Source organism: Physeter macrocephalus, chromosome 20, assembly GCF_002837175.3.
Source record: "Physeter macrocephalus isolate SW-GA chromosome 20, ASM283717v5, whole genome shotgun sequence".
Classification (NCBI taxonomy): Eukaryota; Metazoa; Chordata; class Mammalia; order Artiodactyla; family Physeteridae; genus Physeter; species Physeter macrocephalus.
Genome location: NC_041233.1, coordinates 57,793,413 through 57,817,207, shown reverse-complemented (window position 1 = coordinate 57,817,207; position 23,795 = coordinate 57,793,413). Strand labels below are relative to the sequence as shown.

At 40.9% G+C, this 23,795-nt stretch overlaps 1 protein-coding gene across 8 annotated transcripts in view; it reads left to right on the top strand.

Moving 5' to 3' along the window:
- The window catches only part of ARMH3 (armadillo like helical domain containing 3), a 173,617-nt gene that overhangs the window by 63,689 nt on the left and 86,133 nt on the right, over positions 1–23,795 (top strand). For all 8 annotated transcript variants that reach the window (XM_055081248.1, XM_055081247.1, XM_024121345.3 and 5 more), the window contains 2 exons: positions 18,202–18,284; positions 18,817–18,943. In XM_055081248.1, the coding sequence (XP_054937223.1) occupies positions 18,202–18,284; positions 18,817–18,943 (210 nt within the window). The remainder of the gene's footprint in view (positions 1–18,201; positions 18,285–18,816; positions 18,944–23,795) is intronic.

The following is a 23,795-nucleotide window of genomic DNA, read 5'->3' as shown; positions in this document are numbered from 1 at the left end:
TAGTCACTATGTTTTGTTTCCTACACAGGAAACAAACACTATGTGTGTTTCCTATACATTCTTACAGAACTTAGGGCTTCTATTTTAGCATATCACATTGTTTTGCTATGTTTGCATATGTCTGTACAATGATTTGCTTAAATATCTATCTTTCCTCTTAAAAAAAATTCCTGGAGGGCAGGGCCTGTGTTTTAATCATTGTTTTATTCCTAGCACACTACTTGGCTTGTAATAGGGGCTCAGAAGACATTTGAATGAATAAATGAATGGATGCATGGGTATGTAGAATTTCCATTAATGATGAATCAGCATTCTCTTAAAGCAGCACAGTGTTGTGTTTGGACCTCCAAAAAAAAATTAGGATAGGTCTTCCCTGGTGGCGCAGTGGTTGAGAGTCCGCCTGCCGATGCAGGGGACACGGGTTCGTGTCCCGGTCCGGGAAGATCCTGCATGCCGTGGAGCGGCTAGGCCCGTGAGCCATGGCCGCTGACCCTGCGCGTCCAGAGCCTGTGCTCCGCAATGGGAGAGGCCACAACAGTGAGAGGCCCGCGTACCGCAAAAAAAAAAAAAAAAAAAAAAAAAAAATTAGGATATTTGTTGTCATGTTTTTCTTTTTTTTTTTTTAACATCTTTATTGGAGTATAATTGCTTTACAATGTTGTGTTAGTTTCTGCTGTATAACGAAGTGAATCAGCTCTATGTATACATATATCCCCATATCTCCTGCCTCTTGTGTCTCCCTCCCAGCCTCCCTATTTCACCCCTCTAGGTGGTCACAAAGCACCGAGCTGATCTCCCTGTGCTATGCAGCTGCTTCCCACTAGCTATCTATTTTACATTTGGTAGTGTGTGTATGTCAGTGCTACTCTCTCACTTCTTCCCAGCTAATAACCCTTCCATCATGTTTCTTTTCAGCTGACTTCATCACTTTTTATTTGAGTTGTTGTTGTAAAAGGGAGCAGTGGTAATTTCTCTTTCCTTTGTCTCTTTCTTCCTTACCTACAGATACATGGATTGCTTTTAACCAAGTGAAAATGGAAACTTAGATGGTTTCTAAGCCATTAACCAAGTAATGAGCAGAATGTTTAGAGGGAAGCATGTAGTTGTTAGAGAGGGAAATACTTGAACAGAACTTCATGGAGTCAGCTTATTTTACTTCCACTGCAGGCAGAAGGGGCATTGGGGAGGCAGCCTGCATTTAAATAGTGTAGCTTTCCACAGTCTGAAAACATGGGTTGATTTAAAGGCAGGTTTATATTGGCGTTTTATATTTGACATTTATCTATGGATCACAGTCCTTACCCTTTCCCTCTGCTGCATCCCTGGGTGATAAGTCATTATTTTTATCACCATTTGTTGGAGAATGTATAGAAGGGTAAGTGACTTGCTAAGGATCATGAAACAAGACACTAAACAGAGTCATGATTAGAACTTAGAGTTGCTGACTCCTAAACTCAGAAGCAGATCACCAGGCAACATTTGCCTCCCTGCAGAAAGAGGGGCCCCCAAAGCCCCCAAAACAATCTGTTCAGCTTCACTGTGCTAAATAGCATCCAAAGCATTCACAGCTTTGTGAAAAAGAGAGAAACTGTACATGGCCTGACCTTTCAGATACCTACTGGGAAAAATAGAAAACCCAGAGAGTGTCACAGCTTTCTGGATCCAGCTGGCACTCTCATCACTGACAGAAGCCTATGACTTCATGGTTAGGTATACCTTGATTCTATTTTTTTTTTTTTTTTTTGTGGTATGCGGGCCTCCCTCTGCTGTGGCCTCTCCCGTTGCGGAGCACAGGCTCCGGACGCGCTGGCCCAGGGGCCATGGCTCACAGGCCCAGCCGCTCCGCGGCATGTGGGATCCTCCCAGACCGGGGCGCGAACCCGGTTCCCCTGCATCGGCAGGCGGATGCGCAACCACTGCGCCACCAGGGAAGCCCGGTTGGTTAGGTATACCTTGAGACTGCGAATTGAGAGCCTTTCATTGGGAGCTTGTTATACTGTAGTTGTTGTTATACAGGATTGAAAATTATCAAGAGAAAGACTGACCTGAGCTGTAGATTTCTTTGGCAGTTCTTGAATAGGTATAGCTTTGACAGATTGCCAGCCCCTCCTGATTTTGGGAGACTATCCTTTGAGTTTTTAATTGTCTGCTTCTTTTAGTTTAGTTACTTTTTTAAACTTTTTATTTTGATATAATTATAGACTCACAGGAAGTTGCAAAAATAGTACAGAGAGTTCTTGTACCCTTCACCCAGCTTCCTCCAATGGTGATATCTTATATAACTCTACAATATTGCTTCTTTTAGTTTTGAAGAGGGTATCCAGGTGGGAAAGAACATAGCAGTAAACAGCTAGAGTATATGGGAAGAGGAATTTTGGTTATTGTTATTTTGTTCTTAAAATTGCTTTTTAAATTGTTCTTCCTATTTCCCCCAAATTTTCTCTGATTTAGGGGAATATGTTACAAGATGTATTCTAGGCTTGGTGTGCCTAATTAAGACTGCTCTAGCTTCCATGTGCAGAAACATGGAGGCTTCTCTCTTCTGTGGATAATCAGTTCCTCTCAAAATTAGAATGTTCTAATATAGGGTCATTAGAAGGTATTTCTCTCTTTTCATAATTTTGTTATGAAAGATTCTGTATAGCAGTGTACAAAGCCCCAGGATTGAAAAAAAATGCCAGAAAACCTTTTTTTCCTTCAAATCATCACATTTGGCTAAATCCAAAATTTATACTATTTTGAATCTTTCTCTTAGAAACTTGGCAAAAGCAAAAGATAAGAATTTCCAACAAGTTTAGCTTGTTAGAGGGAGAAAAAGATTCCCACCTAAAAGCCCCTTAAAAGAGTGAGAAATCTCTGTTCTTTTCTCTGCACATGAAGGCATTTCCTATCCAGAGAAATGTCACCTCTCATAGGCCCATTAGCGTCTTGTCAACTAAAAGAGGCAGAGGAAAGAGTAGTTGTACTTTTGTTGCTCTGTCTGTACTGGTTGTATAGGAAAGTATCATTTGGTTTCATAAGGTATCATCGTTCCCTGGATCTCAAGTGAGCAGGACAAGTCTGTTAGTGGTTTTCCCTAAAACCACTTTCTTGGTTTAACCAAGGAAGTAAAGTTCTTGGTTCTACATCAGATGGCTCCACTGAGACATGGTCTCATTGACTACTAGATTTCTTCAAGGGTGATTTTTGACTACCTTTCAATTGGGCAATGTTGGAAAAAATAAGCAGGTGGTATAGGGCCCTAGAAGAAGCCAGTAGCTTCTGAGCATGCTTAGTGAGAGGCAGCTGCACAGGAATGAGGTGTATGGGATCTTGCATTTCTGAGTCTAAGTTCCATATGGGAACTTTCACATAAAAACTCATTTTCATGGTAAAGAGGGTGGGCGGTAACTCGGGATTGCAGTGTCCCCAAGTAAAGGGGGAATTGAAGATAATTGAGAATTTTATTTTCTCTTTTAGCAGATACACTTTAACAGCAAGGAAAATGGTAAAACAGAACCTAACTTCCATTTAAAGAAAGGATTTGTTCTTTTTTCCAGTTCATCTAGAGGGGTGTGGAGCATTTAGACAGTGCAGCTTGTTGACGTACTAACTTATTATTGTGCTAAAATACAAGTAACATAAAATTTACCATCTTAACCATTTTTAAGTGTATGTTCAATGGTATTAAATACATTCACACTGTAATGCAGCCATCACCGCCATCGTTCCCCATAAATCTTTTCATCTTGTAAAACTGAAACTCTTCTGTCTTTTATGATTTTGACTACTCTAAGTACTCCATGTAAGTGGAATCATACAGTATTTGTCTTTTTGTGACTGGCTTATTTTACTTATAGTGTCCTCAAGGTTCAAGAAATCAGATTCTCCCCCTTCCTGCAGATTTAGCTATTTTTTTGTTATTATTATTATTTTTTGCTGCACTGCGCGGCTTGCGGGATCTTAGTTCCCTGACCAGGGATTGAACCCAAGCCCTTGGCAGTGAAAGCGCGGAGTCCTAACCGCTGGACCACCAGCGAATTCCCTGTTGTTTTTGTTGTCGATTGTAGGCTGTCTCTGTGCTGAGGATCAGCCTGAGGTGTAAACTTAATGTTTTCTTAGGTCTCTTCTGAGCCTTTTCTTGGGTATGTGCAGTCACTCTCTAATTTTCCCTGAATATGCAGTTGTTTCTGAATGTCCTAGTTTTTTTACTTCTGAATGCCTTCTTGGTTAATGTTTATATTATCCTAGTATTTACCTTTTTTTTTAAATTGAAGTATAGTTGATTTACAATGTTGTGTTAGTTTCTGCTGTACAGCAAAGTGATTCAGTTATACATATGTATATTTTTTCCATTATGGTTTATCACAGGATATCGAATATAGTTCCCTGTGCTATAACAGTAGGACCTTGTTGTTTATCCATTCTATATATCATAGTTTGCATCTGCTAACCCCAAACTCCCAATCTGTCCCTCCCTTACTCCCCCCGCCCCCACCTTGGCAACCACAAATCTGTTCTCTAGATCTGTGAGTCTGTTTCTGTTTCTTAGATAGGTTCATTTGTGTTGAATATTCTAGTTTTTAATGTCTGGCTCCTGAAAGGGGAAAAGCAGAAAATGAAGGTGGGGAAAAAAGGGGCACTGGCCCCTTAAATCTGGAAGTCACTTATCAGGAGGGGGAAGGGCTTGCAACAATGAGGGGAGGTGCAACAAAAATGGCTGCCCACCTCTTTGTCTGCACCTCTGTGATCAGAAGCAGCAATCAGTGATCATAGCACAGATCCCCAGTATTTATTTGGAAGACAGGGCCCTTTTTGCCCACCCTAGCTCCTGCAAGCTGTGTGCAAGCTGCTTCAGAAACAGGTGCACAGCTGCTTACCACAGGCCTGGGATTGGGTGATAGGTAGCTGCTAATGTACTACGAGTTGAAATTGACCAAAATGAACCAAATTTACCATCCAAGTTTTCCTCTGGAAGTCGCAAACCTTCATCAGAGTCCAGAGTTCTGAAATAGTTACAGCAGACAGATTCTGCCAGTGCAGTTATTGCCTAGGTGGGGAGAGAGATTCCTGGTGTTTCGTGCTTTGCCACCTTTCCAGAATCCTCCCACTGGATATACTGACTTTTGTGCTCTGTTCACCTGGAGAGGCTCATAGCATACAACCAAAGCCATTTCATTTTCTTGTTTGATTTATTGGTCTCTGTTTCAGTGAGGCGCTTGGGTTTGCAGCCAGACAGTTGCCTGTATTCTGAGAAGCCACCTAGTGTATTTTTAAATTATTCTGCTGGTAAGTGTTTGTTTCTGAGTCCTTCCTGTGCTACTTGGCTGACCGACAATGAGCCTGCTGATTGCTGGCAATGTCCCTGAGTAATTGGTGATTTTGTCCAGAGATGCTAGAATTGGCTAGAGTTCATAGTGCCTCTGGGGTTTTGGAGGCATTGACTTGTTACACTAGTGCTATTTCTAGCCTGTCCTTTGAGTTCTTCTACCTCTCTCCTAAGCAAGTGAGGAGCTAAATATTTCTCTTCTATCAGTCACTGTGAAATTATCCATTTCCCCTAATGATCGGGTTTTGACCTGTGATCTGTGGCATCTCATCCTAGCTCCATGCCAGGCCACAAAATAGGGCCTAGATAAGTCCTGTCTTTGCTTTCTATCTCTTTCTCTTCATAGCATGTAAAAGCTGTTCAAACAGACAGCTCTCTCTGACCTGATTCTTTGGAGACATTTATTTGTGCTCTGCTGGAGGCTGTGTGTCTCCTTCCTGTTTTTAATCTTATTTAAATGTCATTCACTTGGTTTTGTAATTAAACCTCCCCTCTGCTTCTCTGAGACAGGTGCTGAGCTACCACTTAATTGTATCTTCCTGTGGTTGGCTTGTTCCTCTCTGCACCTGGTTTACTTTAATGTCCGGGACAGGTTTTAGTTCTGGAGAAGTTCCCATATCCATTATTCATTCCACTCTCCTACACAGCAACATGGTTTGCTGCTTGCTACTTGCTACCTTCTTTTCCTCTCCTTGAATTCAAAGCAGGATAGGAAAAAGTCTGGGAAAGTCCTCATTGTGTGGGGTACATTAATGCTAGGAACAGTTCTGTGAACAAGGTTCCTTGTGGAGTGAGAGGGCCCAGTGTAAGACAGCAGGATTCTCAGGTGGGTGGTACTGAGCTCTTCTCATTTGAGAAACAGATTGGCTGCTTTTGCCTCTGGGAATTCACTTGGGACTCAGGGAACCATCAAGGTACTCATTCCTGGCGCAGCTTCCCAGAACCTGCACACTCTGCTTTATTCCACTTGAGTCTGCATACAGAAAAGTCAGAACGTCTGTACACTGCTGCCATATTTGATGCACGACTCTCCAAGGAAAGAAACTAGGGCCAGAGCTAAGTAGGAGCCTGACACTTGCCTCTAGTACAGAGTCAAAAGAGGCAGCTGGGGACTTCCCTAGTGGCACAGTGGTTGAGAATCTGCCTGCCAATGCAGGGGACACGGGTTTGAGCCCAGGTCCAGGAAGATCCCACACGCCGCAGAGCAGCTAAGCCCATGCACCACAACTACTGAGCCTGCGCTCTAGAGCCCGTGAGCCACAACTGCTGAGCCCACGTGCCACAACTTCTGAGGCCTGTGCGCCTAGAGCCCAAGCTCTGCAACAAGAGAAGCCACTGCAATGAGAAGCCCGCACACCGCAACAAAGAGTAGCCCCTGCTTGCCGCAAGTCGAGAAAGCCTGCGTGCAGCAACTAAGTCCCAACAACGAAGACCCAATGCAGCCATAAATAAATAAATAAATAAATAAATTTAAAAAAAAAAAAAAAAGAGGCAGCAGTTGCAGCCAATTTGTAGTTCCTGAAAGCAAACCCAGAAACAATTTTCAAAGTGCCTGGTGGAAAAGACTTTCCAATGAGGAAACAAGTGTGTATGGAGCACCCACTTCCCTACAACTTAAACTTATTGAATATGTAATGTAATACTTCAAATGTTTCATTGACACAACTTCTCTGTTTTTCACTCAGTGCAGGTTAAGAGTATTTAGAGCCAGGTCTCTGGATCCTCATTTAGTAGAAATAGAAAAGATTAGGAGGCAAACCCAGGATCCCTAAGGATTTCCTAGAATATTGTTAGTATAGTTGAACCTTAAACAAGTTGAAGGTTTGGGGTGCTAACACTGCCCACTACTCCCTCCAACCCTGTCAAAAATCCACCTATAACTTTACAGTCTGCCCTCCCTATCCACGGTCTCGCATCTGTGGATTCACCAACCATGGATCATGAAGTACCATAGTACGCATTTATTTTTAAAAATCCAAGTATAAGTGGACCCATGCAGTTCAAACCCATGTTGTTCAAGGGTCAACTGTACTTCAGTACATTGTTAGCTTTGATTATAAACTGATTATTATTCTGAAGACTGCCATAGTATTGTCCTGAAGGCTGTCCAGTGTTCATTTTCAGTTTGCATTCCTGCTCAAGATCCATGGCTCTCTGTTGATTGAGTATATTTGGCTCCTTTTCTTTTCCCCATCAAAAAGGGAACACCTTTGTATGTTTGGCCCTATACTCAGTATTGTGTACCATGATGTAGATTTCAGCTCATCAGTTACACTGAGGTTACAGAAAGTTGGGATGGAGTGTTTGCAGGGCTCATGCTAGTGTCTGTGGAAGGAAAAACATTGGCCTCTTGTTTGTTAATTGGTAAAACATACATAAAATTTACCATTTTAAGTGTACAGTTCATTGGCATTAAGTACATTCACATTGCTGTGCAACCATCTCTACCTTCCATCTCCAGAATTTTTAAAATTTTCTTAAACTGAAACTGTATCCATTAAACAATAAGTCTGCGTTCCCCCCTCTCCACACCCCTGGCAACCACCAATCTACTTCTCTATGAATTTGATTTCTCTAGGCTCTGCATATAAATCGAATTATACAGTATTTGTCCTTTTGTGACTGACATTTTTCACTTAGCATAATGTCTTCATGTTTCATCCATGTAGTAGCATGTGTCAGGATTTCCTTTTTCAGGCTGAATAATATTCGAATGTATGTATATACCACCTTTTGTTTATCTATTCATGTGTCAATGGATTCTTGTATTGCTTCCACCTTTTGGCTATTGTGAATAATGCTGTTATGAATACTGATGCACGAATACTTGAGTCCTTGCTTTCAACCTCTTGTTTTTGAGACTGCAGGTTAAAGTGTCTTAGGTCAGTGGAGTGAAATCCTGAGACGCTTACAAGAGAGATGGACTTGAACTTACATGATTTTTCTTTTGGTCACTTGGATGTGCGAGGGGCTGATTAAGTAGAGTTCTGACTAAAGTTATGGTTTTGGGTAGCAAATATAGGTATTGGCCCTAGATAGCTTGCTCCCGCACACTCTACAAATGTTTGTTTTAAAAGATTTATTATTTATTTATTTATTATTTATGGTTGCATCAGGTCTTAGTTGTGGCATGTGGGATCTTTGTTGAGGCATGCGGGATCGTTTATGTGCAACACATGGGCTTTTCTCTATTTGTGGTGTGCGGGTTTTTCCTTCTCTAGCTGTGGCGCGAGGGCTCCAGGGCGAGTGGGCTCTGTAGTTGTGGTGCACCAGCTCAGTAGTTGTGGCATGCGGGCTTAGTTGCCCCTGCGGCATGTGGGATCGTAGTTCCCTGATCAGGGATCGAACCCGAGTCCCCTGCATTGTAAGGTGGATTCCTTACCACTGGACCACCAGGGAAGTCCCAACAAACGTTTTTTTTAATTGAAGTTTAGGAGGAACCAGTACAGTTTCATAGACCTCAGCAGGGTGAGTTCATGGATCTTCTTCTTGGTATGTTGTCCTTAATGTAATTTAACTTCAACTAGTATGTGGCTTTGGGTAATTTATTTAATCTTTCTGAATTTCAGTTTGGTTATCTGTTAATTGGGACCACTAATACCTACTTCATTGGATAATTAATAGGATTCAGTGAGAGTGATGTACTTTAAGTGCTTTACATGATGCCTAGCATCTGGCAGACACCTAATAAATGTTACCTCCCTTGCCATTTATGACTTTTGTGTTTCTCCCTTTGAAAAGAGATGAGAATACAGTTTGGGGGAGGTGATTTCTATAGTTAAGTGTCTCTTTTTAAGGTATCAGGTGGAGCACAGTAGAAAAGAGGAAGATTTGAGATACAGTTGTCTCTCCATATCTGCATCCACATATTCAACCAACCATGGATCAAAAATATTTGAAAAAAAATTCCAGAAAGTTCCAAAAAGCAAAACTTGACTTTGCTGCATGCTGGCAACTCTTTACATAGCATTTACATTATATTAGGTATTATAAGTAATCTATAGAGATGATTTAAATTATACAGGAAGATGTGTGTAGGTTACACTGGAAATACTGCATCATTTTATATAAAGGACTTGAGCATCTATGGAGTTTGGTATCTGTGGGGGATCCTGGAAACAATCTCCACGTCCCATCCCCCCATCCCCACTCCCCATCCTCCCATCCCCGCTCCCCAACCCCCATCCCCGCTCCCCATCCCCCCATCCCCACTGTGGATACCGAGGGACCACTGTACTTTGTGTGAGCTTCTGACACAGTTATTGACTTGTAGTTGTTGTCATTCAGCAGAAAGATGTGATGCATTTCTCTATATGATATATCTATCTGGCATTGGTGTTTTGGGATAGCCTACTCCTGGGGCTGTGAAGGATGGGGGCCAATGAGAATTGTCTTTTAAGGCCTGGAAGGTCTCAACCACCAAGCTTGTCCTCATCCAAAAAGATTCTGCAGTAAGCTGTGCCATTCTGGTTTTTTTTTTTTTAATTGATTAATTTTTGGCTGCATTGGGTCTTTGTTGCTGCGTGTGGGCTTTCTCTAGTTGTGGCGAACAGGGACTACTCTTTGTTGCGGTGCGTAGGCTGCTCATTGCGGTGGCTTCTCTTGTTGCCGAGCACAGGCTCTAGGCTCATGGGCTTCAGTAGTTGTGGCGTGTGGGCTCAGTAGTTGTGGCTCGAGGGCTCTAGAGTGCAGGCTCAGTAGTTGTGGCACACGGGCTTAGTTGCTCTGCAGCATGTGGGATCTTCCTGGACCAGGGCTCAAATCCATGTCCCCTGCATTGACAGGCAGATTCTTAACCATTGCGCCACCAGGGAAGTCCCTGTGCCATTCTGTTTTGTGGATGAGTAGCCATTGCTCACCTAATGGGCAAAACTGTTTACACAGTAATGGCTTTCTATAACATAGGCCCTTTTTCTTTGGAAATCTCTCAGACTAAGGTTCATGTCTTTGGTGAGGAAGAGCTTGTGTTAGTCTCTTCTCCCCTGCTTCCTTTTACAACTATTATTTAAAAATTAGAAACATGGTAAACCAAAGGGTTAAATTAAAAAGAAAAAAAAAGTATATCCTGCCCCTCTTATCTTCACAATGACTACAACATGTATTGTACTTGATACCAAACTCTTATAAGACATATGACTAATTAACAATACTACGTTTATACAACCAACCCCTTATCTTTTGTAGTTATCTTAACTCTTCCTGCTATGTACTGTTACTTCTGTGACAGATTGGTTGGTTATGTGCCCAGATGGCACCAAGTGGACAAGTGGATCAAAGGCAATTTTCTAAAAATGTGTGTGTGTGGAGAGTGGTGAGCCAGGAGTCATCCAACATGAGCTCTGTGCTACTTGTGTGTTAGCACCTAGATCCTGAGTACCAGATCTCTGCTGTCCTTGAACCTGCCCCTGGCCCAAAGCTCTTCTCTGGCCTGCAGTTAAACCCTGTTCATAGCACTATACCATAATAGCTTATGAATAAGCCTGGCTATTAATTGTTTATACTCATGGTTTTTTTTTGTTTTAGTTCTGATTTTGCATAAAGAAGGGAGATCTTGGCTCCATTTGAAGTCCAGATCTGATCATATTCCATGTTCAGTACATAATTTTTTTTTTTGTGGTATGCGGGCCTCCCTCTGCTGTGGCCTCTCCCGTTGCGGAGCACAGGCTCCGGACGCGCAGGCCCAGCGGCCATGGCTCACGGGCCCAGCTGCTCCGCGGCATGTGGGATCCTCCCAGACCGGGGCGCGAACCGGGTTCCCCTGCATCGGCAGGCGGACGCGCAACCACTGCGCCACCAGGGAAGCCCCAGTACATAATTTTGACGGAGGCAACCCTGAGTGAGGAAAATAGGAACAGTTTTAGTTGACATTTATTATTATTATTTTTTAAAGATACTAGAGAGAGGGCTTCCCTGGTGGCGCAGTGGTTGAGAGTCTGCCTGCCGATGCAGGGGACATGGGTTCGTGCCCCGGTCCGGGAAGATCCCACATGCCGCGGAGCGGCTGGGCCTGTGAGCCATGGCCGCTGAGCCTGCGCGTCCGGAGCCTGTGCTCCGCAACGGGAGAGGCTACAACAGTCAGAGGCCCGCGTACCGCAAAAAAAAAAAAAATGTTAAATGAGTCGATTGAAACAGTCAACGTTGAAGTACTTTCCCAGAACGTATCAGGAAAAAAATTCTTGGATATGAAGAACAGACGTAAGATTATGCACACATCTCAGAATGAAAGAGGGGTAAGATAATAACAAAAAATGGGAAGAAATATTTCATGTTAATAATAACAAAGAATGTTATAGGACCTCGAACCAAAAACACATATGAATACTGAACAGCCTCTGCTCCGCTATGGGATAGGCCACAACAGTGAGAGGCCCACGTAACGCAAAAAAAAAAAAAAAAAAAAAAAAAAAAAAAGATACTAGAGAGAAAGCAGAAACAGAAAGGGAGATAGAGGTGTGTGAAAGGTGAGATTTAAAGGAGAGAGATAAGAGCCGATGTAGAGGGCCTGCTGAGGCAGTTTATGCTGAGAAAAGCTAATGGGTGTTTTTTAGTGTTGAGAGTGAGTAGAAGAAAGGTAATAATGAGGTGTTAAACATCTTTACTCTAATAAGTAGTTGATGACCAAGAAAAGAAGAGGATCAAATACATGAAAATAACCTTGGAGCAGCCAGTAGGTGGAGAAAGTTATAAACCAGAGTCTAGAGAAGTGTTGGTAACAGTATAGTCAGCAAGTCTAAGCACACCATTTATACGTAAGCTTCCTTCCCTTTAACATTTGACTGCATCAAGCACCTTTATTTGTTTAATCTTATCTTAATGGAATGGTAGAAAGAATACTAACCAGGAGACCAAGTTCTAGTCCCTGCTTAGTCACTAACTAGTTGGTGTGGTGGTGGGGGGTTGTTTTCGAATCCAAAAAATGAGGGAGTTGGATTAAATGACCTCTAAGGTCCTTTCTAGCTCTAAAAGTCTAAAATCAGCTATGTCAAAGCCTCACAGACTTTGAACTCCCATCACGTCGGGTCAGAGGATAGAAGAAATGTGTGTGTAGTGATGTGTATAGGACACTGAACAGTTGATAGAATGAGTGCAAAGTCAGATGTTGAAGGAAGAAAGCATTATTTTATGAGATATTTGGGACATTCCTTCTTGAAGAGGAATCGTGGTCCCTGATGTCAGAGGCTTGTGGGAGCCAATTTTAAGGTTGCTTTGTTCATTTTAGCTGCCTATTAAATTCCCTCTAGAGAATGATAACTTCCAGGTAAGAAAACCCTGGCTTTTTTTAGAGGGTAGGGGGTCTGACCTGAATTGTCAAGGGCAGAATGCAGGTTTACCCTGACACTGACTCTCAAGAGTATTGAAGTTCTGGACTCTCCTTCTCAATACTGTTTGGCTCTGCTGACGTCTGTGGCAGTTGGGACACAGGCCACCTCTTGGCCTGTGCCAGAATTGCTCTCTTCCTCCCCTCAGATTTATCACTTTGTCATCCCTGACTCTGAATCCCAGAGATCAAGACTAGCTGTACTCCAGCAGAGGAGCAATAAATCATTGCTCTCACTTCCTTTTCTCCAGGTTTTCTACCCCTTAATTACCGCATAACCACTGCTGAGGCTGCATCTTTGTGCTGTGTGTGCCTGGGACAAAAGCCCTCCTTGATTGGATATGTGCAAAAGCAGCTTTGTCTCTATCTAGCCATTATGTTTTGCAGAGTGCCACATGTGTTACCCATCCTTTTCTCTTGTCTCCTGTGAGTTTAAGGAGTCTTATTGTCAGGTGATTTATCCATTAATAGGGCTTTTCTAAGCTCTGGGGTTAGGGGGTGGACTGGGCAGCCCCTACTCATTAAGGAGAGAGGTTTGGGCTGGGTTAGTGGTTGTCCCCCCGCCCCCCGCTGCCGTGCTGCGCCGCTTGCAGGAACTTAGTTTCCCGACCAGAGAGTGAACCCAGGCCATGGCAGTGAAAGCGCTGAGTCCTAACCACTGGACCACCAGGGAATTCCCATGGGTGGGTTAGTCATTTTTATGTGGATTTTAGCCAGTCCCCTTCATTTTCTGAGCTCCTAGTAGGAGCTAAGCAGGTTGTGTGATCCAGAATGGGCTCCCATGGAGCTTTTTTGGGGTCCAGTCCAATAGATCACTTGTTAACAGACAACATCAAAAGGGCCAGCTGCCTATCATTTGCCTTTCCATTATGAAACCTCAGAGAACTTGAGTCAGGGTGAAGGGTTCATAAATGAGGATGCCTATCTCCTTCATCCCTAGCAAGGCTTCTTTTTTTTTTTTTGGTATTTGAAGGGAAGGTCCAGGCTTTAGAAACAGAATGTAGACAAGCTCTTGTACTTTTGCCTGCTGTTTCTTTACTGTACCTGTGCTTTTAGAGGATTGAGAGTGAGGGGTGTTGTGTGGCAGGCAGCAAGTGTCTGGAGAGACTTACTTCTACTCATCATTCCCTGCTGTTTCAAATCAAAGCTCACATCTCTTTTCTAAGAGTAGTAAACTTCACACAAAGCTCAGACAGCATGGGAGAATGGACTTCTTTGCTGGCAAAGAAGCAGATATGGTCTTAGAAAAAGAGAGGTCAAGCCTTTTTTGTGTGTCTGTGGAAGTAGGAAAGGTTGAGGGGGAGAAGACAAAAGGAACATCAAATACTTGCAGCTGCTGAACCCCTTCTTTATAGTTCCCCATCAAACAGGGGAAATAGGTACAGGGGCAGTAGTCATGATGGGCAGAGAAGCAGAATTTATTTTATAGTCTTAGTTGAGAGAGTATAAGGCAACGGATAAATTATTTTATGCTTAATATTTATTTGCAAAACTGTCTTTATAGCTGCACTGTTAACCTAGGGACTTGGCAGTCAGTCTCATGACTGAGATTGCTTGGGTTTTAGCACTCTCTCCCCTCATTAAAGATTACAAGGCAAAAAGGGGACCTTTTCAGTAAATGTTGTCACAGTCGAGAGAGGACAGAGCAAGCTGCACTTTTGTTTAAATATTTAGTACAGTTAAGGGCTTTTTCTTCCTTCATGAGCTCCTTTCTTTTTTTTAAAATTTTTTTATTCCTAGGTATTTTATTCTTTTTGTTGCAGTGGTAAACAGGAGTATTTCCTTAATTTCTCTTTCAGATTTTTCATCATTAGTGTATAGGAATGCAAGAGATTTCTGTGCATTAATTTTGTATCCTGCAACTTTACCAAATTCATTGATTAGCTCTAGTAGTTTTCTGGTGGCCTCTTTAGGATTCTCTATGTATAGTATCATGTCATCTGCAAACAGTGACAGTTTTACTTCTTCTTTTCCAATTTGGATTCCTTTTATTTCTTTTTCTTCTCTGATTGCAGTGGCTAGGTCTTCCAAAACTAGGTTGAATCATAGTGGTGAGAGTGGGCACCCTTGTCTTGTTCCTGATCTTAGAGGAAATGTTTTCAGTTTTTCACCATTGAGAATGATGTTTGCTACGGGTTTGTCATATATGGCCTTTATTATGTTGAGGTAGGTTCCCTCTATGCCCACTTTCTGGAGAGTTTTTATCATAAATCGGTGTTGAATTTTGTTAAAAGCTTTTTCTGCATCTATTGAGATGATCATATGGTTTTTCTTCTTCAGTTTGTTAATATGGTGTATCACATTGATTGATTTGCTTCAGTGATATTGGTCTGTAATTTTCTTTTTTTGTAGTATCTCTGTCTGGTTTTGGTATCAGGGTGATGGTGGCCCCATAGAATGAGTTTGGGAGTGTTCCTTCCTCTGCAATTTTTCGGAAGAGTTTGAGAAGGATGGGTGTTAGCTCTTCTCTAAAGGTTTGACAGAATTCACCTGTGAAGCCATCTGGTCCTGGACTTTTGTTTATTGGAAGATTTTAAATCACAGTTTCAATTTTGTTACTTGTGATTGGTCTGTTCATATTTTCTGTTTCTTCCTGGTTCAGTCTTGGAAGGTTATACCATTCTAAAAATTTGTCCATTTCTTCTAGGTTGTCCATTTTATTGGCGCAGAGTTGCTTGTAGTAGTTGCTTAGGATGCTTTGTATTTCTGCAGTGTCTGTTGTAACTTCTCCTTTTTCATTTCTAATTTTATTGATTTGTGTCCTCTCCCTCTTTTTATTGATGGGTCCTCTCCCTCTTTTTCTTGATGAGTCTGACTAATGGTTTATCAATTTTGTTTATCTTCTCAAAGAACCAGCTTTTAGTTTTATTGATCTTAGTTATTGTTTTCTTTCTTTCGATTTCATTTATTTCTGCTCTGATGTTTATGATTTCTTTCCTTCTGCTAACTTTGGGTTTTGTTTGTTCTTCTTTCTCTAATCCCTTTAGGTGTAAGGTTAGATTGTTTATTTGAGATTTTTCTTATTTCTTGAGGTAGAATTGTATTGCTATAAATTTCCCTCTTAGAACTGCTTTTGCTGTATCCCATAGGTTTTGGATCATCATGTATTTGTTGTCATTTGTCTCTAGGTATTTTTTGATTTTCTCTTTGATTTTTTCAGTGATCTCTTGGTTATTTAGTAACATATTGTTTAGCCTCCATGTGATTGTGTTTTTTATGCTTTTTTTCCCTGTAATTGATTTCTGATCAAACAGCGTTGTGGTCAGAAAAGATGCTTGCTATGATTTCAATATTCTTAAATTTACTGAGGCTTGATTTGTGACCCAAGATGTGATCTATCCTGGAGAATGTTCCATGTGCACTTGAGAAGAAACTGTAATCTGCTGTTTTTGTATGGAATGTCCTATAAATATCAATTAAATCTATCTGGTCTTCAATTAAGTCCATCTTTTTTAATGTCTCATTTAAAGCTTGTGTTTCCTTATTAATTTTCTATGTGGATGATCTCCATTGGTGTAAGTGAGGTGTTAAAGTCCCCCGCTATGATTGTGTTACTGTCAATTTCCTCTTTTATAACTGTTAGCAGTTGCCTTATATATTGAGGTGCTCCTATGTTGCGTGCATATATATTTATAATTGTTGTATCTTCCTCTTGGATTGATCTCTTGATCATTATGTAGTGTCCTTCCTTGTCTCTTGTAACATTCTTTATTTTAAAGTCTATTTTATCTGATATGAGTATTGCTACTCCAGATTTCTTTTGATTTCCATTTGCATGGAATATCTTTTTCCATCCCCTCACCTTCAGTCTGTGTGTGTCCCTAGCTTTGAAGTGGGTCTCTTGTAGACAGCATATATATGGGTCTTGTTTTTGTATCTGTTCAGCGAGCCTCTGTGTTTTGGTTGGAGCATTTAATCCAGTCATGTTTAAGGCAATTATCGATATGTATGTTCCTATGACCATTTTCTTAATTTTTATGGGTTTGTTTTTGTAGGTCCTTTTCTTCTCTTGTGTTTCCCACTTAGAGAAGTTCCTTTAGCATTTGTTGTAGAGCTGGTTTGGTGGTGCTGAATTCTTAGCTTTTGCTTGTCTGTAAAACTTTGGATTTCTCCATCAAATCTGAATGAGATCCTTGCCAGGTAGAGTAATCTTGGTTGTAAGTTCTTCCCTTTCCCACTCCCTTCTGGCTTGCAGAGTTTCTGCTGAGAAATCAGCTGTTAACCTTATGGGAGTTCCCTTGTATGTTATTTGTCATTTTTCCCTTGCTGCTTTCATTAATATTTCTTTGTCTTTAATTTTTGCCAGTTGATTACTATGTGTCTCGGTGTGTTTCTCCTTGGGTTTATCCCGCCTGGGACTCTCTGTGCTTCCTGGACTTGGGTGGCTATTTCCTTTCCCATGTTAGGGAAGTTTTCGACTATAATCTCTTCAGATATTTCTCCGGTCCTTTCTCTCTCTCTTCTCCTTCTGGGACCCCTAAAATGCTAATGTTGTTGCATTTAATGTTGTCCCAGAGATTTCTTAGGCTGTCTTCATTTCTTTTCATTCTTTTTTCTTTATTCTGTTCTGCAGCAGTGCATTGCACCATTTTGTCTTCCAGGTCACTTATCCGTTCTTCTGCCTCAGTTATTCTGCTATTGATTCCTTCCAGTGTATTTTTCATTTCAGTTATTGTATTGTTCATCTCTGTTTGTTTGTTAATTCTTCTAGGTGTTTCTTCTTTTTCATCTTGTCTATGTTTCTGTGAATGTGGTTTTGTTCCACAGGCTGCAGGATTGTAGTTCTTCTTGCTTCTGCTGTCTGCCCTCTGGTCCATGAGCTCCTTTCTTATCCAGAGCTGAAGCAGTAGGTTCTACAGTATATCTGGCACATCTGTTGACCAGTTAGAATTAAAACATTTCCTTCTTAGCAGTGATGTTTGAAACAGTTACATAACTAAAACTTGGTGACTTGGGATGCTAGCATCCTAGGGTGATAAGGGGACACTCAATAAACTGAGCAAATTTGATGTGGAAATCACCATGCAGGAGTAAATTTGGAACACTAAAATGTCCATTTTATAATCAAATTTCTGAACTCAGTTGCTGTTTACAAAGTGGCAAAAAGTAGATTTTTTAAAACCTGTGGGCAGATGAGCAGACATGTGCTTGGGAAGGTCAGTGCTTTCTTCAAATACACCTACTTTGCCTGCTTTTTAAAAGTCCTTGGGCTTCCCTAGTGGCGCAGTGGTTGAGAGTCTGCCTGCCAATGCAGGGGACATGGGTTCACGCCCCGGTCCGGGAAGATCCCATGTGCCGTGGAGTGGCTAGGCCTGTGAGCCATGGCTGCTGAACCTGCGCATCTGGAGCCTGTGCTCCACAATGGGAGAGGGCACAACAGTGAGAGGCCCCCGTACTGCAAAAAAAAAAAAAAAAAAAAAAGTCCTTAGTAGCTGTGATGTACTCGTTCTAGCCCCTCTTTGGATTTCTGTAGAGCTAGTTTACTTTCATTGCTTTCATTTAATAACTTTATTGATTATGCTTTGATTACCTTATTGATGCCTTTCCTTCCTTTTTTTTTCTTTTCTTTTTTAAGCCTTGATAAATTTGCTGAAGTTCCTTATGTCAAATGAGACTGTACTTTTGGCCAAACACAACATTTTTACCTTAGCCCTTATGGTGAGTAGCAAAAAAATATATTTATTTTTATGAAGCTGTACCCTAAGGCAGAAATGGGCTGGTTTGAGACAGGAGCTGGTATTCTAGGGATTAAGCCATAGGGAAAACCAGGCCTTTATTTTCCCTTTGGATCAGAATCTCTACACTGGTGCTCCCCACTTTCACCTATGTCTTTGGAGAATCTGGGGCTCTTTCATTAGATAATGGTAAGACACCATTATATGATATTCCCACCACACAGATATGAGGTGTAAATTAATTTCAAGAGCATTGATAATACTAAAAAGTAGAAAATAATTAGGAAGTGGTGAGTTTTTAGTACTTATTACTTTATTTTAATATAATTTATTGAATTGCAAGTTTATATAAGTTAATTTTTAATAATGGCTTTAATAACCAGCTCACAAAATTTCTGAAAATTTAACAGTTAACTCTTGCAAGACAATAAGAGGTGGCTGTAGCACACTACTGATAATACCCTTCTGTTCTTCATAGTATGATACCTGTTTATGGGCTTTTGCTTCTTTTTTAGATTGTGAACCTATTTAATATGTTTATCACATATGGCGATACCTTCCTGCCTACCCCCAGTAGTTATGATGAACTCTACTATGAGATTATCCGCATGCACCAGAGCTTTGACAACCTCTACTCCATGGGTAAGCTGTCTTCTTTTTATTTCTCTCTCCCCATCAGCTGTGATTTTTGGTATATGAGAGGAAAAGACTACAAAAGATTCTCCTCTAGTTGCTTGGTGCCCTTGCTTGGCACAGAACTATGTAGTCTCCTTTTCTCAGGCAATAAGAAAGTGTATGTGGACTTCTTTGCCTTCAGGAACTCAGAATTCATCTCAGTAGAAAGCTGGTTAACATCCCTGTAGCCCTTTCTTGATGTTTGTGAAAGAGAGAGAATAGGGAGGCTTGTGGATTTAGTGAATACCAGTGAGATGGGAGTGAGAGTGGGTGGGAGTTGACAGCAGCAAACAAAAGAGCTTGGATCCCAAGGGAACATTGTGTGATTTGAGAAGGTACAGGGTTTTAAGGAGTTTTAATGTACCTAGGTATTTTTAGCATAACTCACAAGAGGAAGTGGGCATTAGATAAAAATCTTTCTTGCAAACCTTTTGGTAATTGGTTCACTGAAAATTTACTCTGTAGCTGTAATGAGTATAACTTACTTCTGAAAGAGGTCATGTATCCCCTGTAAGTTTGAGTGAAGAGGCTACTCAAACCTACCTAAGTTTGAAAGGTCTTTATAGTGCCCAGAAACAGAAAGCCACTCCATAAAGCTGTCTATTAAAAAACTCCAACTTATTAGCTTTATTGGGACATAATTGATATATAATAAACTGCACTGTTTTTAAAAAAATTTTTATTTATTTTTTGGCCGCACCACGCAGCCTACGGGATCTTAGTTCCCTAAACAGGGATGGAACCCACGCCCCCTGCAGTGGAAGCACAGAGTCTTAACCACTGGACCGCCAGGGAAGTCCCAAACTGCATTCTTTTAAAGTATACAATTTTTAATAAGTTTTAGCATATGTATATGTACATGAAGCTGTCATTACAATCAAGATAATGTACATATCCATCCCCTCCCTAAAATTTCCTTGTGTCCCTTTATGTCCCTTTTACCACCTCTATCCCTCACCCCCCATCCCTGCGCAACCACTGACCTGCTTTCTGTCACTGTCGATTAGTTTACTTTATCCCTTTCATTGGGTCTATTCGTGAAAAGTTCATATTTTGCTTGGGACTCCTGTATCATGAGAAAGGTAGAGGGGATTTGGAACAAATACCTGGAGAAAGAGTAGAAGCGAACCGTGGAAAAGAAGGATTGCCTAGGAGGACAGAATTTTTTCTATTTCCCTGCTCTCTTATTCTCAGTGTAATAGCTTTAGCATCAGGTCAGCTCCCCTCAGAATATTAAGTTCCCACTGTCACATCAAGATACACGTCTCTTTTTTTTAGGAGCTAGGAAGTCTTCCATGAGAACCCTCTGGCAAACTTCCCATTGGCAAAAGGTGCTCAGAGTACCCTGGTTTGGTTTGCATGTACCCGGTTTTACCAATGTCCTTGTTTTCAAGAATGTAGGATTTTCCAAGGGTGAAGAGCTACCCCAGAGGCTTTAGCACCCATTAATAGATGAATAAAGATGTCTTTCAGTGAGGAAAGGAAAGAGAGTTGGAGTGGGGGAGATATTTTATAGACGTCTGACTTACCTGCTTAACTGTGCTATATACACAAATGAGATAAACCTTTGTAGCCACAGCAGTAAGATAAGAGAGGACATCTGGGAATGCTCAAATCTGCTAACGGAATTAAAATGGTAACCAAGAAAGTACAAATAGGAAAGTGAAAATTTCACTAAATGAAACACAACAAATAGTAGGAGGTGGCATGTTTCAGTGCTCTCCATTTTGTATAAAGTATGAGGAAACTTCTGGTGGAAAAAAACATTTATGTCAAATTTTTTGAGGTATAATTTACATACGTGGTAAAATTCACCCTAAATGTACAATTCTGAGTTTCAACAAATGCATATGGAAGTGTAATTATCACAGAAAATCAAGATATAGAGGGTTTCACTATCTCAAAAACTTCTCTTATGCTTCTGTGAGGTCAACTCTTCCACCCACCCCAATCCCTAGGAACCACTGATCTGTTCCACGTCCACATGGTTTTGCCTTTCCTAAAAAATATATAGAGAGGAAATCATACAGTCTTTTGAGTCTGGCTTCTTCTTTTTTTTTTTTTTTTTTTTAAATTATTTATTTATTTATTTATTTTATTTTTGTTTGCCTTGGGTCTTCATTGCTGTGAGCGGGGGCTACTCTTCATTGCAGTGCGCAGGCTTCTCATTGCTGTGGCTTCTCTTGTTGTGGAGCACAGGCTCTAGGGTGCGCAGCCTTCAGTAGTTGTGGTGCACTGGCTTCAGTAGTTGTGGCGCACAGGCTTAGTTGCTCCGCGGCATGTGGGATCTTCCCCGACCGGGGCTCGGACCCATGTCCACTGCATTCGCAGGCAGATTCTTAACCACTGCGCCACCAGGGAAGCCCTGGCTTCTTATACATAGTAATTTGTTTGAAGTTATCCATGTTGATGCATGTATCAGTAGTTCATTCATTTCTATTATGGAATAATATTCCATTGTGGGAATATGCCAGCTTAGTTTATCCATTTATCAGTGGAAGGACATTTGGGAGGTTTCCAGTTTTTAGCGATTGTAAATAAAGCCCCTGTAAACATTTTTGTACCCAGTTTTATGTGAACACAAATTTGCATTTCACTTGATTACATACCTATGAATGGGATTTTGGGGTATTATGTAAGTATATGTTGAACTTTATAAGAAACTGCCAAACTGTTTCCCAAAGTGGATGTACTATTTTACATTACTTACAACAATATGCAAGAGTTGCAGTCACTCCATATCCTAGCCGGCATGTTTTTTTTTGGCTTCTTACAGGTGTGTAGCGATACCTCATTATGGTTTTAATTTGCATTTTCCTGATGAATAATGGTGTTGAGCATCTTTTCCTATTCTTATTTGCCATCCATATCTCTTTGGTGAAGGATTTGTTCAGATTTTTTGCCCATTAAAAAAAATTTGCATACCCGTGTTTATAGCAGCACTATTCACAATTGTCAAAAGATGGGAGCAACCCAAATGTCCATCAACAGATGAATGGATAAATAAGATGTGATATATACATATAATGGGTTGCTATGCAGCCTTTAAAAAGAAGGAAATCCTGTTACATGCTACAATGTGGATGAATGTTGAGTATACTATGCTAAGTGAAATAAGCCAGTCACAAAAGGTTTCCACCTATATGAAGTATATAAGGTCGTCAAATTCATGGATGCAGAATGGTCATTACCGGGGGTGGTGGAGAGGGTGCAAAGGGAGTTGTTTAATAGGTACAGAGTTTCAGTCTTGCAGGACAAGAAGGTTCTGGAGATCTGTTGCACAACAGTGTACATATACTTTACATCATTGAACTGTACATTTAGAAATAGGTTAAGGTGGTAAATTTTATGATTGGTGTTTTTTACCACAATAAAAAAATATATACTAAACTCTAGACTTTATTTGGATTCTGCTAATTCCTCTAATGTTCCTTTTGTATTCCAGGATCTCATCCATTGCTACATTTACTTGTGATGTCTCCTTAGTCTCTTTTTATCTGACAGTTTCTTAGTGTTTGCTCATTTTTCATGGCCTTGACAGTTTTGAGGAGAACCTTCTTCAATTTGGGTTTGTCTGATGGCTTAGTCATGGTTGGACTAGGGTTATGCGTTTGGGGGAAGAATGCCACAGTGTCAGAGTGGCCTTTTCATCACATCAAGGGTATATGTTATTAACATGACTTAATCACTGGTGATGTTAATCTTGATCACTTGGTTAAGGAAGTGTTTGCAAAGTTTCTCCTCTGCAGGATTGCTTTTTTCCTCCTGTTCCGTGCTCTGTTCTTTGGAAACAAGTCACTAAATGCAGCCAACTTTAGAGTTAGTGTTGTACCACTTCAGTAAAATATACAAGCTTTGCTACTATATAGGGTTCTCTAATCACAGCCCCCCACACTTACTTTGATATTATAGTTGTCATTTGTATTACATCTACATTGAAAACCCCACCAGACCATGCTATAATTTTCACCTGTGACAATTATCCAGCTTCTAAAGAACTTCAGAGGGAAAAATATATTTTTTATATTTGCCTATATGTTTTCCATTTCTGTTGCTCTTTTTATTCCTGAAGATCCAAATTCCTTTCTGATATCATTTCTTGCAGTCTTTAAGAATTTTCTGTAGCATTTTTTTTGGCTTCTGGTGACAAGATTTTTTGTTGTTGTTTGTTTTCTTTCATTTCTGAAGGGTATTTTTGCTGGATATAGGATATTGAGTTATAGTTCTTACCTTTAAGTGCTTTGAAGATGTTATTCCCCTTTTTTTGGCCTGTATGGTTTCTGATAATAAATCTGTGTTCATTTGAATCATGTTGCCTTGTTTGTAATATGTTGTTTTTCTCCCGCTTCTTTTAAATTACTTTTCCTTATCTTTGGCTTTCAGAAGTTTGATTATGATATGTTTTGGCCTGGTTTTTCTTTGTATTTAATCTGTTTGGGGTTTGCTGAGGATCTTGAATCTCACCAAATTTGGGAGTTTTCAACCATTATTTTTAAAAAATTTTAATTAATTTATTTATTTTTGGCTGCATTGGGTCTTTGTTGCTGCGTGCAGGCTTTCTCTGTTTGCGGCAAGTGGGGGCTACTTTTCGTTGCAGTGTGCGGGCTTCTCATTGTGGTGGCTTCTCTTGTTGCGGAGCGTGGGCTCTAGGCACGCAGGCTTCAGTAGTTGTGGCACGCGGGTTCAGTAGTTATGGCTCACGGGCTCTAGAGCACAGGTTCAGTAGTTGTGGCACATGGGCTTAGTTGCTCTGCGGCATGTGGGATCTTCCCGGACCAGGGCTTGAACCCGCGTCCCCTGCATCGGCAGGCGGACTCTC